At 36.8% G+C, this 15,358-nt stretch overlaps 1 protein-coding gene across 13 annotated transcripts in view; it reads left to right on the top strand.

Annotated features, from left to right (window-relative positions):
• Pdlim5 (PDZ and LIM domain 5) overlaps positions 1–15,358 on the top strand; it is a 258,113-nt gene that overhangs the window by 218,871 nt on the left and 23,884 nt on the right. For all 13 annotated transcript variants that reach the window (XM_087215824.1, XM_087215829.1, XM_004848090.3 and 10 more), the window contains one exon: positions 7,945–8,119. In XM_087215824.1, the coding sequence (XP_087071950.1) occupies positions 7,945–8,119 (175 nt within the window). The remainder of the gene's footprint in view (positions 1–7,944; positions 8,120–15,358) is intronic.

Here is a 15,358-nt window from a genome sequence, read left to right as displayed (position 1 = left end):
ATGGCCATTTTCACTATATTGGTTCTTCCTACCCAGGAGCAAGGGATGTCTTTCCATTTTCTTATATCCTCCTCGATCTCCTTTTTCAAAGTGCTGTAGTTTTCAGTGTAGAGGTCTTTTGCTTCCTTTGTTAGGTTGATTCCTAGATACTTCATTTTTTTGGATGCTATTGTAAAAGGAATTGTTTCCCGAATTTCTCTCTCAGTGAGTCTATTTGTGTATAAGAAGGCTATTGTTTTTTGAGCATTGACCTTATATCCAGCTACTCTACTGAATCTGTCAATTAGGTCTAGAAGTCTTTTGGGCAAGTTTTTTGGGTCTTCTGTGTAAAGTATCATATCATCAGGAAATAATGACAGTTTCACTTCTTTCTTTCCTATCTTTATTCCTTTTATTTCTTTCTCTTTTCTAATTGCTGTAGCTAATGTTTCCAGAACTATATTGAACAGGAGTGGTGATAGTGGGCATTCTTGTCTTGTTCCTGATTTTAGTGTGAAAGTTTTCAGTTTTTGACCATTTAGTATGATGTTGTCTGTTGATTTTTCATAGATAGCCTTAATCAGGTTGAGATAAAGACCTTCTATTCCAATTTTCTGTAGGGTTTTTATCATGAATGGGTGTTGGATTTTGTCAAATGCCTTTTCTGCATCTATTGAGATGATCATATGGCTTTTGTCCTTGACTCAGTTAACATAGTGTATTACATTTATTGATTTATGAATGTTGAACCATTCTTGCATCCCTGGGATAAATCTGACTTTGTCGGCGTGTATGATCATCTTGATGACCCTCTGTATTCTGTTTGCCAGTATCTTGTTGAGGATTTTTGCATCTATGTTCACTAGGGAGATTGGCCTGTAGTTCTCTTTTTGGGTTGGGTCTTTCCCTGGTTTGGGAATCAAAGTAACGCTTGCTTCCAGGAACGAATTTGGAAGCCTTTCTTCCCTTTCAACTTCCTTGATGAGTTTAAAGAGTAATGGTGGTAGTTCTTCTCTAAATGTCTTATAGAATTTGGCAGTGAAGCCATCAGGACCTGGGCTTTTCTTTGTTGGTAAATTTTTATTACATTTTCAGTTTCACTCATCATAATGGGGGTGTTTAGAATTTCTATATCTTCTTCCTTTAACTTTAGGAATTTATATATATCTAGGAATCTGTCCATTTCTTCTGTGTTTTCCATTTTATTAGAGTGCAGGTTCTCAAAGTGTAGGCATTGATGATCCTCTGGATTTCTGCTGGGTCTGTTGTGACTTCACCTTTTTTGTTCTTAGTTGCATGGATTTTAGCCTTTTCCCTTTTTTTGATAAGGTTGGCTAAAGGTTTATTGATTTTATTTATTCTTTCAAAAAAACAACTCTTTGATTCATTAATTTTTTTATCATTCTCTTAGTCTCCCTTGCTTTGATTTCTGCTCTGATCTTTATAATTTCCTTTCTTGTATGAGCTTTGGGTTTGTTGTGCTCTTCTTTTTCTAGGAGCTTGAGGTTCAGCATTAGGTTATTTAACTGAGTTCTCTCCATTTTCCTAATATGGGCATTCAGTGCTAGGAATTTCCCGTGTAGAACTGCTTTCATTGTGTCCCATAGATTCCTGTATGTTGTACTGGCATTATTATTTACTTGTAGAAACTGTCTCATTTCTTCTTTAATTTCCTCTGTGGCCCATTGGTTGTTCAGGAGGCTGTTATTCAATTTCCATGTGTTTGTGAGAGTTTTGCGGTTTCTTATGTTATTGACCTCCAATTTTATTGCACTATGGTCTGATAATATACAGGGGATAACTTCAGTGTTTTTACATTTACTTGGACATGTCTTATGAGCTAGCATGTGGTCTCTTTTGGAGAATGACCCATATGCAGCCGAGAAGAATGTATATTCTGATTTTGTGGGGTGGAACACTCTGTAAACATCTATTAAGTCCATTTGTTCAGTAGCTTGGTTCAGTTCTAGAATTTCTTTGTTAATTTTTTGTCTAGATGATCTGTGTATTTGTGACAGTGGGGTATTGAGGTCCCCCACTACAATTGTATTAGTGCTTATTTGGGTTTTCATGTCCATTAATATTTGTTTTGTATAGTTGGAGGCATTTGTATTTGGTGCATATATATTTAGGATTGTCATCTCTTCGTCTTGAATTGTTCTCTTCACAAGTATGTAGTGACCATCTTTGTCTCTCTTAATTAGTTTTGGTTTGAAATCTACTTTGTCTGCAAATAAGATTGCTACCAGTGCTGTTATCCGGGTTCCTGTCACGTGGAGTACTGTTTTCCATCCTTTTATTTTCAGTCTATGAATTTCCTTTTGCATTAGGAGTGTTTCTTGTATACAGCATATTGCTGGATTTTGCTTAATCCATTCTGTCAGTCTATTTCTTTTGATTGGTGAATTAAGGCCATTAACATTAATAGTTATAATTGATAGATACTGACTCATCCTTGTCATGATGTTTTGCTGGTGTTGGCTCTTTTATTTCTTATTTTTTTCCCCCTTTGCCTTTAGTGTCTTATCTTGCCTAGTGGCTTCCCTCTGTTGGGCTTCATGGAGTTGTGACCTTCATTGTCTTTTTCTAGGATATTGCTTAGAATTTTGGGGGGTGCTGCTTTGTTGTTCATGAAATTTCTCAGGTGTTCTTTGTTGTGGAAGTATCTAATTTCCCCATCGATTTTGAAAGATATTTTTGCAGGATACAACAGTCTAGGTTGGAAGTTATTTTCTTTTAGGGCTTGAAATGCTTCACTTCAGGCTCTCCTTGATTTGAGGGTTTGTGTTGAGAAGTCTGCTGTGATTCTGATGGGCTTTCCTTTGTAGGTGATTTGTTTCTTTTCTCTAACTGCCTGTAGGATTTTGTCCTTCTGTTGGGTTTCTGGGATCTTGACTATCATATGTCTAGGTGCAGATTTTTTTTTTGACCGTGGCTCGTTGGAGTTCTATATCCCTCACTTGTCTGTATGTCCAATTCTCCACCTCTGTCTGGGAAGTTTTCTACTATTGCTTCTGTGAATAGTTTTTTTATGTCATTTGTACTTTCTCCTGTTTTTTCATGGACTCCTATCAGTCTTATGTTCTTCTTTGCATCATCCAGCAGCTGCTGGATTGATTTCTCATGGTCCCTTACTATTTTTAAGAAATCTCTGTTTTCATGGTCCTTCACCACAATCCTGTCTTCTATATCTGATATTCTGTCTTCAGATTCCCTTAATCTGCTCTGCATGCTTTCAGTGGAGTTTTTAATCTCCTGAATATCTGTTTGAATCTGTTTCATGGATTCCATTTCTTTTTTATGTTGGGCGATCATGGTTTCCATTTCTTTCTTATGTTGGGCATTCATGGCTTCCAGCATGTTTCTGATCTCATCTATTTTTTTTTATCAGTTTCTGTTCTAGAGCCTGTAATCATGTCTTTCACTCTGCTCACCATCTCTATAGTTATCTGGGAGATTATTTTTGCTTTGAATTTTTCTAGAACCTCATTCATCTGTTTTGTTACTTCCTGTGCTATCAGTTCAGGGTGTCTTGGTGGTTGATTATCAGACTTTTGCACCTCATTTTCCCCAGAATTTGCCTTTTGTGGTGTGGAAGTCTGAGTTTGTGCCTTGCTTAAATGTCTTCTCACTTTTGTTTTTGGCCCTGTCCTCGGTTTAGTTCCTGGGTTGATACTTTGAAGTTGTTTATTGTAAGTATCTTTGTTGATGTATTTAGAACCCTTATGGAATGATTGCTTCTCAGAGGTGTTTTCCAGATGTAGCTGTTCCTTAGGTTTTGAGTCTCTAATGGCTCTGTGGCTATCTCATTTTCATTATACCAGGAAGAAGAACTGATTAGATCGATCACAACACCTTAGCCCAAGTGATACAGTTAGCAACACAATAGCATCAAATACCTCTTAGAAAATGACAGTTTGTGGTAGTTGTTAATCTGTCACCTTTAACTGTGTGAATTAAATCAATATCAAGGACCAACCCCAACATATGTTTATAGTGAATAAACTCTTCAATATAGCAACTTTACCCTTTGGGATGGGGAGTTAGAAGGAGTTGGGAAGGGAGGGATAGGTAGGTAGAAAGATAGGGGAAGGTTAACAGTGAGGCCAGAGGGTACAGATGAGAGAAGGAAAGAGAAGAAAAGAAAAGTAAAGAAGAAATCCGAATTAGGGCCAGAACAGGAACACAAAGGGATATGAAGAACAATGTTGGACAGCAAGGGAGAGAGAGAGAAAGAAAAGAATAAAGAAAGAAAAAAGAGAAAAAAATTTTAAAAGAGTAGAAAAAGAAGGAAAAAAATTAAAAATAAGAGCAAAAAAAAATAATGGTAATTTTAAAAATAACAAATAAAAGATAAAATTGAAGGGATTCCTTCAGGGTATATGTCTCTTCTGTCAAAATAGACAATGTGGGCAGCAGTGTTCAGGTATAAGTCAATGAGTCTCAGTAAGCCAGTCACAGACCTGTGAGATTCAGGCAGATTTCTGGCTGCAAGACCCAAGTTGAGCTCCCTGTCCTCCTGCATGGTTGAACTGTGCAAGTTTCTATTGCAGCTTCCAGCTGCCTTTCCCCTGAAGATAGTCCAGGTTCCGATGGGAGGTGATGATCCCTCTAACTTACCAAGTATGGTGGTCTGGTGTGCCTTTATTGCAGAGATTCTCTTCACTTTTCCAGTGGTCTTCAGTTATCATCAGGGAGCCTGAGAGAGGCCCTCTCTGTGTTGTTCACGTCTGTAGCTCAGGACAATGGCCTTCATGACCCCCTGTGCCTCTGTAGTGTACAACCAGGTAGCTGAACAGCCAAGAGGCTGAAGGCGGCAGTGGGCGGGTGTGGGGCTCTGTTGTTGTAGGCGCCAGCGCGGCTCCTCAGGCAGCTGGTGGGCATGCCCAGGGGGTCCTTACCAGCTCTTGGTCACAAGTAGGCATAGCTAGCTGGCATAGGACGTTAATAGAGGTGAAGGGAGCAAGAAAACACTTCTGACTCTGATGATCAGAGAAGGGTTTGGAGATGAAAATGGAACTTCTGTGAGCCTTGCAGAACTGGAAATTGGTGGCTGGCGGTGGAGAAAGGAACATTTCCTTTGCTGAGGTCATAGAAGCAGGGTCTGGCCTGGCACACTCAAGAGACAATGAGTAAAATACAGGGTGGTATCTAAAACACAGACTCAGAAGCCAGACTACCCAGGTTCAGGACTGCCTTTTTCTTGCTTTGTGACCTTGGCAGGTTTCTTAATCTTTCTTAACCCCAATTTCTCACAAAGTAAAAAAGTGCTCTTAATCATACCAAAGTTATAGTGCTGTTGTAGGAATTTGAGAATAGTGCCTTCAAATAGTGATTGTATAAGTTAAATAGCAAATAAGCAAAGTGAGCATGATGATGGTGCAGATATGTAGGGAAGCATTGGAGCAGCCTCTGCTGGGCTGGATGGTCAGGACGCTTACAGCATGCGCTGAGGAGTTACAGAAGCTTTGTAAGCAGGAGCATCCTATCACAGTCATGATTTTGAAAAAGTAATCTGTAGAATTGTAGGTGGAAAAGACCCTGGCACCAGAGAGAGTAGCTAGGAATTTGTAGGAGTCCAGACCTGAGGAACCCAGGATCAGAACTCAAATGATAGAATGTGGGTTTGTACTAGGAAGGACCAGTTTGAAAGTATTCACTGTGAAAATGTTGCTAGGGTCTGGTGTGGAGCATCGGGCACACAGGGACACAAGAAGCAGAATGCCATGCCTGCCTGAGGTAAAGGATTCAAAGTAATGGGAGTTCTTCAGAAGAGCTGGCAGTGTGCACCACAAGGAGAAATCCACTTCACTTGTCTTGTGTGTAAAAATGATAACTGGATTTGGTGTTGAAAATGTTCTTGAAAATGCTTGTCTGGTGCTCTAAGAGATACAAGCTGGGGCCAGGAGATGCAGAAGCAGAGAGGAAGGTGGTACTGTAAGAGTGAACAAAATAATACGGAAGAAGCTGTGCAAACTGAAATCTACAGTAATTTTCTTTCCATTTCTGTAAGAGAAAGTGTGAATCTAAGAGAAGGGAAACATGTTCCTAGTCTGGAGGATTCAACTTGAAACATGGGCAGTAGTAGAGCTCCCTGACCAGCAAAGGCCATTTCACAGATCAAGTGCCAGACATAGCATAGTAAGAGATGTGCTAAGTGTCTCTAAATGCAGGGTTCTGGATCCACAGTTCACATCATGCAGACAGGCTTTATTCTTATGGTAAAGAATTGTCATTAAGGTTGTCTTAATTAATTTTATCCAGTTCTATCCATGCCTTTAATATAGATACTGTCAACATATGTTTGTATGTAGAGTTGCGACTTATATGTACACACTGTTATTATTTGATTTTCATAAGTTGTTCCTTTTAGACCATTTTAATGTGTGCTTTTTCTCTTCAATTAGATTTTAATTTCCTGTGGGTAAGAAGGTCTTTTGTTGGTTCCAGTCTTGTGGTTTTTGTGCTCAGTTATTTGTTGCTTTTAGCCCATTCATTCTTTTCAGACACTGTATTAATTGTGAGGGTGATGAATAAGACATAATTCTTGGGAGCATACTCACTAGCTGGGGAGGAAAAGACAAAAGTGTGTAATAGAATCAGTAATAAAGACATTCCAAAAGTGTGATATATTAGCCAGCTTTCCCATCACTGAGGCACAGTGCCAGCACCCATAACTTAGGAGTCAGTAATGATCAACAGGCTCCAAAGCAGAGACCTCCGGGTGGAAGGATATGGTGGAGCAGAACTGCTTAGTTCCTGGTGGCTGGAAAGCAGAGCAGGGGACAGTGCCAGGGAGGAATAGGCAAGGGCCATGTGTATAGCACCCAAGGCCATGCTCCCATGACCCACCCAGACACACCCAGGAACATGCTTCACTAATCTGCTGAGCATTTCTTACACCAGCGACATGGACATGTCAGGATTAACACTCTCCTATGGAGACATGGGTTAGAGACATATGATCTGGATTATGTGGAAGGGCCATGGGTAGAGGTAGCTATAGGAGAGATTTTGAAACTGTTGACTTCTGAGCTAAACCTTAAATAGTGAATACTGTGTAAAGAGGTAGAAGGGTGGAAAAATTAGATAACTGAGAGCAAAGGCAGCCTGTACAAAGATGGACCCATTCTCAAGAAAACGTGTGACACTTGGATGTTACTGTAACATCAAGTGAAAGGCAGAGTGCTGAAAGATGAGGCTGGGGAGCAGGAAGGGACCTCTGGATGGGCTGGTGTGCAGTCCCTTGGAGGCATGAACAGCACTGGCTAATCACAGGACACGGAGTCCCTTGAAAGACTTCACTCAGAGTTGTGGTTGGGTGAGACATCAGCCTTAGGTGGCAGTTGGAAGGATGAATTTAAAGAAAATAAGACATTTTGGCAGCTAGTCCTGGTGGAAGGCACAGGACACATAAACTGGGACAGTATTGTGGGAATGGAGGAGAGGGACAAAATCAAGAACCATCCATGATCTGAAGTCAGCACAGTGTGTTATTATCAAAGATAAGAGAGGGGAAGGAACAAGGATGATTCTAGATTGGTACTTTATATGCCTGGATAGCAGTCTGCACAATTTTAGAGAATACAAATTGAAAGATAGAATATAAGGAATTTGTTTTTATCTCCCACACATTGAGATTTTTAATGTGTCTCTGATGTATTTGGAATTAAATCTAATAAATAGTTGGCAGAGATGTCTAGATAACTAAAAAGCATCACCATTGGTATTCATTAACCTTGTTTTTTCTTGGAAGTGGAGGAAGCATCCAATGCATATACCTGTCATAACTCTTGCACTGTATTGTAGTCTTTGATATTCTCTTCTGTTCTTCTGTGTAATGACAGTTTATTGTTTGGGTCATAACTTTACCATACACATGAACAAATGAGTAAATAGATAGGTTATTTTTAAATCATCTACTTGACTTATTCTCCCTGTGCTTTTTCTGGGTTTAAATTCCAGCACCTTCTACTGGGCAAATGTCAAACAGTGCAACTTCCTCGGGAGCAGGGGCACCAGTGAGCTCGGTTGTAGGCCAGCCCCAGCCAAGTGACCAGGATAGTTTGGTGCAAAGAGCGGAGCACATCCCAGCAGGAAAACGAACTCCAATGTGTGCCCACTGTAACCAGGTCATCAGGTCAGTTATTTATTTTTTGAAATACTTAATACCGATGTTAGGTTTTTTAAATATTCTATAACATTTGCAACTTTATTGGGAAAATATTCTTATCATAATTCTATGGAATTGTACTGCAGTGGATAAATATATTTAGAATCTGTTTTAATGAAAAGTAATTATGGGCTCTATGAAAATAAAACTAAAAACAGCCATTACAGGCATTATTAATTCCTTTTAGAACTAAAGAAAAATAGTGATTAATGTGGCCCTTCAGAGAATAGTACAATCTTAAGACTTAAAGGGACCCTAAAGATTATTCCTGTCCACTTCATTATTTTACAAATTATAAAAATGAGAACTTACATTTAGATTTTTTAAAAATAGCAATATAGGGCTGGGGATTTAGCTCAATGGTTTCGCCACCTGCTGCACAAGCGCAAGGACCCGAGTTCGATCCCCAGTACGAAAAATAAATAAATAAGTAAAAATAAAAAATAAAAATAGCAATATAAGATAAAGAGCTTTGAGCTCCCAAGAAAAGAAAGTTGGTTTTTCAAATACCTAATCATTGAAAACTATTAATTACCTTCAGATCTATTCATAAATACTTAAAATTTTAGATTAGACTGTAGAAGGCTGAAGCAGAAGAATTGCAAGTTCAAGCCCACCCTGGTGATTTAGCCAAGACCCTGTATCAAAAAATTAAAAAGACTGGGGCTACAGCTCAGTACAAAGGCCCCGGCCGGGTTCAGCTCCCAAAACCCAGACTGAGAGACAGAGATAGAGAGACAGAGAAAGAAAATTAGGTCATAATCTGCTTCTTTAAAATATTTTTGTCCAGATCTATTTATTGTATCTTAAACTCCCAAGAAGGAAAAAAAATACAGATAGATCTTGAGTTTACTATGCTGAAACCTATTAAATCTCCAAACATTTTTGGTAATTGACTTTTAAAATGTTATGAGGTGTAGTATGAATGCTAACTGCAGGTATTGCTACAGAAGGACCTTGTTGCCTCTTCATGAGTTGCCTTGTTGGTAGTAACAATAAATGTTTGAAATGATTGCTGACATGCTGTACTGTTTTCACTTTATCCTATTTTGAAACAGTTGAAGCAATGGCTTCTTTAAAGTTGAATAAGGTTAAGATGTACATTTTTTTTCCTCTATTATGTAAATATTGCTTAGCATAATATTTCTCTGTAGTACTTTAAAACAGAATCCATGAAGCCTCATGCTTTAAGAATATAACTAATATTCCCCTTCCTAACCTAATAAACAACATATCAAGAAGATACCATACAGTACAAGATTAAAAACAGAATAGTTCTTAGCATTAAGGTGGTGTTCACTGTAACATTTTAATAATAGAGAAAAACAAAAAGCAAAAAAAAATTATGCATAATCTCACCTCCCAGAATAACCATTATTAGTGTTTTAGTTCAGACTTTTGAAACATATACATAAACAGGATGGATATTATTTTACATAAATGGAATTATGATATCTTACAAATTTATTTTTCACCCTTATACAATTTTGAAATTGTATTTTTCAGAGTGAATACCTGCTTAATAAGAATAAGCCAGTAGCAATGGTAGTCACAACAGTGGTCATGAGAAGGGACAAAGTCTTTCCAAAGTCTAGCATACTATCCAGCACAGAACGCTCAATATAAATGTCTAACCAAACAGACTATGTCTCAAAGCCTAGTCATAGCTCAGGCAGTTTAGTTCATCACTTTTCTAAGTGAACCTCTGTGGTTCCTATCTTACAGAAATAAACTGATACGAAACGTAGTATGGTGCTGCCTTATCCCAATAAACTCTGACTTTTAGATGGTTTCTATAAGTTATAGTGCTTTGGCTACCTACACTGGTGTTTACAGATATTATATTCTGAATCAAAACACTTTTCCTGGAAAGAGAAGTCACTGCTTTTATTTGTGTGTTTTTGTAAGCAAATAATTACTGGATGATTTAACAAAATGTCACACTTTATCACCTGCTGATTGATGCTGATTATCAAATTCTGTGACATATTACAATCAGCACTACCAGCACTTCTGAAAGTATGGAGAAAATATGAAGATTATTCACCACTTCTGCATGACTTGGTTCTAATTTCAATGCTAGTCCAGGATGAAATTTTAATGCACAGACATCTTGCCTTATGAAATAAGTGTATATTATGCTCTATATATTTACAAGTGACTGTCTGTTACTGCTCCTTCATCTGTTAAATTTTATATTGATCTGTAATATCCAACACTGTTGTTTGCACATTAAAGATTCATTTACTAAGGAAGTTAATAGAAATGAGGATTAGTTCATGTCAAGATTATGTAACAATAATTAACACAACGTATTTGCCTGGTGCTTCAAATATTTAGGCAGCTTGAATAAATTGTGGTCAGTGCGGAGCCCTAGTCACAGTATAATTCCAGGTCCTAGCTTCGGTGTCAGTCTTGCTCACCAAAGCAAAGAGGCATTAGATCAAGTGACATTCTCCTGGACACCTGTTTAGAAGTGAGCTGCAGTTGCAAACTTAATACTTTCAACACAGAATATTATACCCTGATAGAGTCTGAGAAGTGTAGGATATATTTTATACTTTACATCGTTATTTTTCTACCATATTATTTATGTTTGTAATTCATATGTTTTAAATACTTCAAAATTTCAAAAAACATTTTTAGAAAGGCAAAAACTAAGGCAAATTTTTTGTTTTATTGAGGTTTTGGGTTTAGCAGACTTGATTGTTTTTAGAAAACATTACAAATCTGAATGTTATTATTGAACTGGTTATCTATCTGGTTATAGAACATATTCAATAAAAAAATTCATAATTTTATTTAGCTCTAATGTTTAAAGATTTTGTGGTTTATTTGAATATTGAAAAGTTCGTGGATATTTCACATAAATGATATTATGGAGGCATTACTTTAACTAGTTACACATGGATGGAGGTTACATTTTGGGAACTTTTGCTGAAGCTTTAAATTTGGTGTGGAACATTTCCAATCCAATTACGATAGAAGTGCCATTTCTTCAACTCTTACACTTGTGAATAGATTAACTTTTGGAGTGCTGGTATAATAAGGAAGCATAGAAAATCAAGCAAACATAATGACAGCTAAGTTTTCATTTCCTGTGGAATGGGCTCATGTACATTCTGGCTTATTTCTTGAGTACTACAGCTATGACGTTAAAATCTGTTGGTCATCTGTATTACACTGAGCTAACTGAACTGTTTATGTTTAGCTTCTGAGTATCTTTGTGAAAAGAGATTCACGCTCACATTGTTTATTCCAGTAAAATATTGATGTTTTTTTGCTCAGTGATTGTCCAGTTTTTCCTGTAAGGAGAGCCATGTCACTTACCCAAGGAGAAGCTAGCGTAGCTTCTTACCTCTTTCTCCACCCAGTTCAGTCTCTGAGCACCCTCTTATTTATAGGTCTTATTTATTGTTCCTTCTGGTTAAGATATTATTTGAAGGGCGGGGGATTTAGCTCAGTGGTGCTGCCGCCTGCCTCGCAAGCGCAAAGTCCTGAGTTCAATCCCCGGTACCAAAAAAAAAAAAAAAAAAAGATATTATTTGAAAAAAAAGTGTTCCCTAGCTTAATGAGTTTAGCCCCAGAATTTAAGGAAACAACTAAAGACATTGACCAAAAATTTACTATAGTGAACAACTGATAAGAACATAAATATTTAACACCTATATGATGTGATACTGTGGTGCCATTAAGATCCTGTTTTTGCTTTGAGATACATGAAATGTATGCATTTTAAATTGTCTTCTCAACAATCTGATTTTGCAGACTTCATCAGTCAACTGACTCCTAAAATTTTATGGCTATAAATGAAACATACCACTCACAGAACTCATCAGTGTATAGAGAATTACTTTATAAAGTAAAAAAAAAAAAAGAAAGAAAAAAGAGCCTGTTTTTGGATAATAATCAATGTTTGATGTGTTCTTAGCGTATTTCAAATATGCTAAAAAATTTACCTAAATATTCATAACAATCCTAAAGACAGTTCTTGCTTTTACTCCATTTCACTGATAAGAAATTTAAGGCACAGGGCCAGGGATTTAGCTCAGTGGTTCCGGCGCCTGCCTCACAAGCTCAAGATCCTGAGTTCGATCCCTGGTACCAAAAAAAAAAAAAGAAAAGAAATTTAAGGCACAGAGAAGTTACATATTTGTCAGAAGTTGCATAGTCAGTACTTGAACTCGAATCTAGATCTAACTTTTATTCCTTTTTAACTATCACTACATAGGAAATTTTTTATAGTATTGCATTAAGATGGCAAAAAGAAATGGTATGATTCCAATTTTGTGTAAAGAAAATACGTATCAAGCATGATAATAAAGCTATTATTTATTGAATAATATTGGTATCATGCCAAGAACTTGATTTGTGTTATTCTACTTGATCCTCACAATAATTCCATGAGGTTCATATTATTCTTAGGAGCATTCTTTAGATAGAAAAACTAGAGCTTAGGTTAATCTGTCCAAAGTCACAAAGTTGACTAAGTGGTGGAGCCAGGACCAGAACCCACATATTTTTTTATTCTAAAAGACAGTAATTAACTCATTAATATATATTTTTTTGGTACCCAGGATCAAACTTGGGACCTTGTGCTTGCCAGACAGGCGGCATAACTCATTAATATTTATTTAGAGTCATAATAGGTACCAGGAGCAGTTTTATCCCAAGAGTATTGTAATAAACATCACATACAGCCACTTTGCTTTAGAAAAAGTTAAAAAGCTGGAGCTGGGGATGTAGCTCAGTGGCACTGCGCCTGCCTAGCAAACACAAGGTCTTGAGTTTGATTCCTAGTACTGGAAAAAAAAAAAAGGAACTATACTCCAAAATTAATGGTTGTAATCTCTACATAAGTTGATTTGATATGTCTATTTTCTTTTCACTTTCTGAACTTTCTGAATTTCTACATGTGTGTGTTATAAGTGTTACACACATAGAATCATATGTTGCTGTATTGACTCAGGTAAAAACAGTTTTCAACAAAGTTGCCATAACTTGAGTGTTTACTTTGTTCGTAATGTTATGAGAAGGAATAGATAATAATGTGTTGAAGAATTAAGCATTCTTGCCTCTCCTCTATTTTCTGTCACTTACAAAGGCTTCTTAGCCTCATAGTGGTCACCAAGACTCACTTTTCCAGTTTCTCACCTAATAAACGATTATACCATTCTATAAGCAGTGCTCCCCTTTATGTTACACTGATACAGAAATGGAAGACATACTCCCTTCCCTGCAGAGGATTATTTTTATGAACTAAATTGTGTCTCCTCAAATTCATGTTGAATTCCTAATTCTCAGCACCTCAGAATCTGACTATATTTGGCAGGGCATTTGGTCTATAAAGAGGCAAAATTACATCATTAAGGTAGTCCAGTATGACTAGCTTCATTGTAAGAAGTGGTTAAGGCACTGACTCGTAGCGATGACCATGTGAAGACACATAGAAGAGGTCATCTGCACACCAAGGACAGAGATCTTAGAAGGAACCAACCCGGCCAATCTCTTGATCTTGGATTTCTAGCCTCCATAATCACTAGAAAATAAATTCTTGTTATTTAAGCCACTCAGTGTACAGTACTTTGTTACAACAGCCCTACTGAACAGAGTTACACCTATTAAAAGTACAAGCAAATCAACAACCAGATGAATGTGTTAGGTCTAGTAGAGATACATCTAAGATTGTATATGTGTGAAGAGAAGTAAGGATTACCTAGTTTCAACAAACCAATTTCTTCTGTGTGAAAAGAATGTCAAGCAATAACAACCAATAGACTACTTACCAAATCAATACTTTTGTATAAAAAAATGTCCATTGGTAAGTTTTTGTGCAGGTTGTACCATAGTATATAAAGAGGCAACCCTGTCCTCATGTATTTCATCATCCAATAGAGAAGCTAAGAGTCTGGCACAAATGATAATAATGTAATAATGTAAATGTCATGAAAGGTACATAGTACCCTTACAGTAGTTCCAGACAGATAGTTCTTGTTCTCTCTCTCTTCCCCTCCCCCTCCTCACCATAATAGATTCTGAATCATGGTATTTAGTGAAGGTCATGAGATATCTATGTGGTTTTTAATTGTCATAGTTGTGAAGTTGAAAAATTAATCTTACCTGAGAGAAAATATATTCTTTGTGGGAAACCATTTTGGTGATTTCCGTATTACATGTGATTCTTCTAATTTCCTGGTCTCTCAGTTCTTTGGCATCCTGTACTTTAAGAGATCTCACTAACCAACTTCAACTATCTCCCTTCCCATCCTTGTTAGCTGATGACCTTGATTCATCTTTCACTGTCTTACGTAGAAAAAGGAACAAAAAGACATTCAACATGGAGAAAACAAATAACAGAGTGCCACTCATAAATGCTTCTTTATCAGTAACTTCACAAATGTAAATAGATTGAACACTAATTAAAATATAGAATGTGTCAGGGTAGGTGAAAATCACACTCTAAATAGATGCTGTCTGCAAAAGACAGTTTAAAGACACAAACAGGTTATAAGTAAGTGTAGAAAAAGATATATCATGCAAACAGTAACCAAAAGTGAGGTGGACTGACTCTACTAATACCATATAAGATAGGCATTAAAACAAAAATTGTTACTAGAAACAAAGAAGTATGTTTTGTAATTTTAAAAAGTTTAGTCAATAAAGGATAGCATATTCACCTAACAACAAAATCTTGAAATAACTGAAGCAAAATAGAAATACAGACAGGAGAAGGAGCATAGACATGTCAATAATAATAATATTGGAAACTTCAATACCCCACTTTCAGTAATGTTCAGAAGATCAACAAGAATTAGAAAACTTGAAAAGCATTATACAAGTAGATTGTAGCAGATACCTATAGAACATTCTCTCCAACAATAGCAGAATCAGCAGAATGTATTTTCATCTCAAGTGCAGATGTAACATTCTCCAGGATAGACCATATGTTAAGACATAAAACAGATACTAATAAATCTTAAACAATTGAAAGCATACAAAGTATATTGCCTGATGAGAATGGAATGAAAGAACACATCAATAACAGAATTTTTTAAAGTCATAAATATATTTTTTTTCTGATTAAGTTTATTGGTACATTTTAGGTATAAAATACAGTTACATTCATCATTGGGATCTTGTACCATTACATGAGTATCTTGGTTCTTATTTTATTTCCCCTTCCCTTGCCCTCCTTTCACGCCCTCC

Source organism: Heterocephalus glaber, unplaced genomic scaffold, assembly GCF_053883595.1.
Source record: "Heterocephalus glaber isolate CG9 unplaced genomic scaffold, H.glaber_assembly_v1.0 deba00001454, whole genome shotgun sequence".
Classification (NCBI taxonomy): Eukaryota; Metazoa; Chordata; class Mammalia; order Rodentia; family Bathyergidae; genus Heterocephalus; species Heterocephalus glaber.
This window is presented reverse-complemented; position numbering and strand designations above follow the sequence as displayed.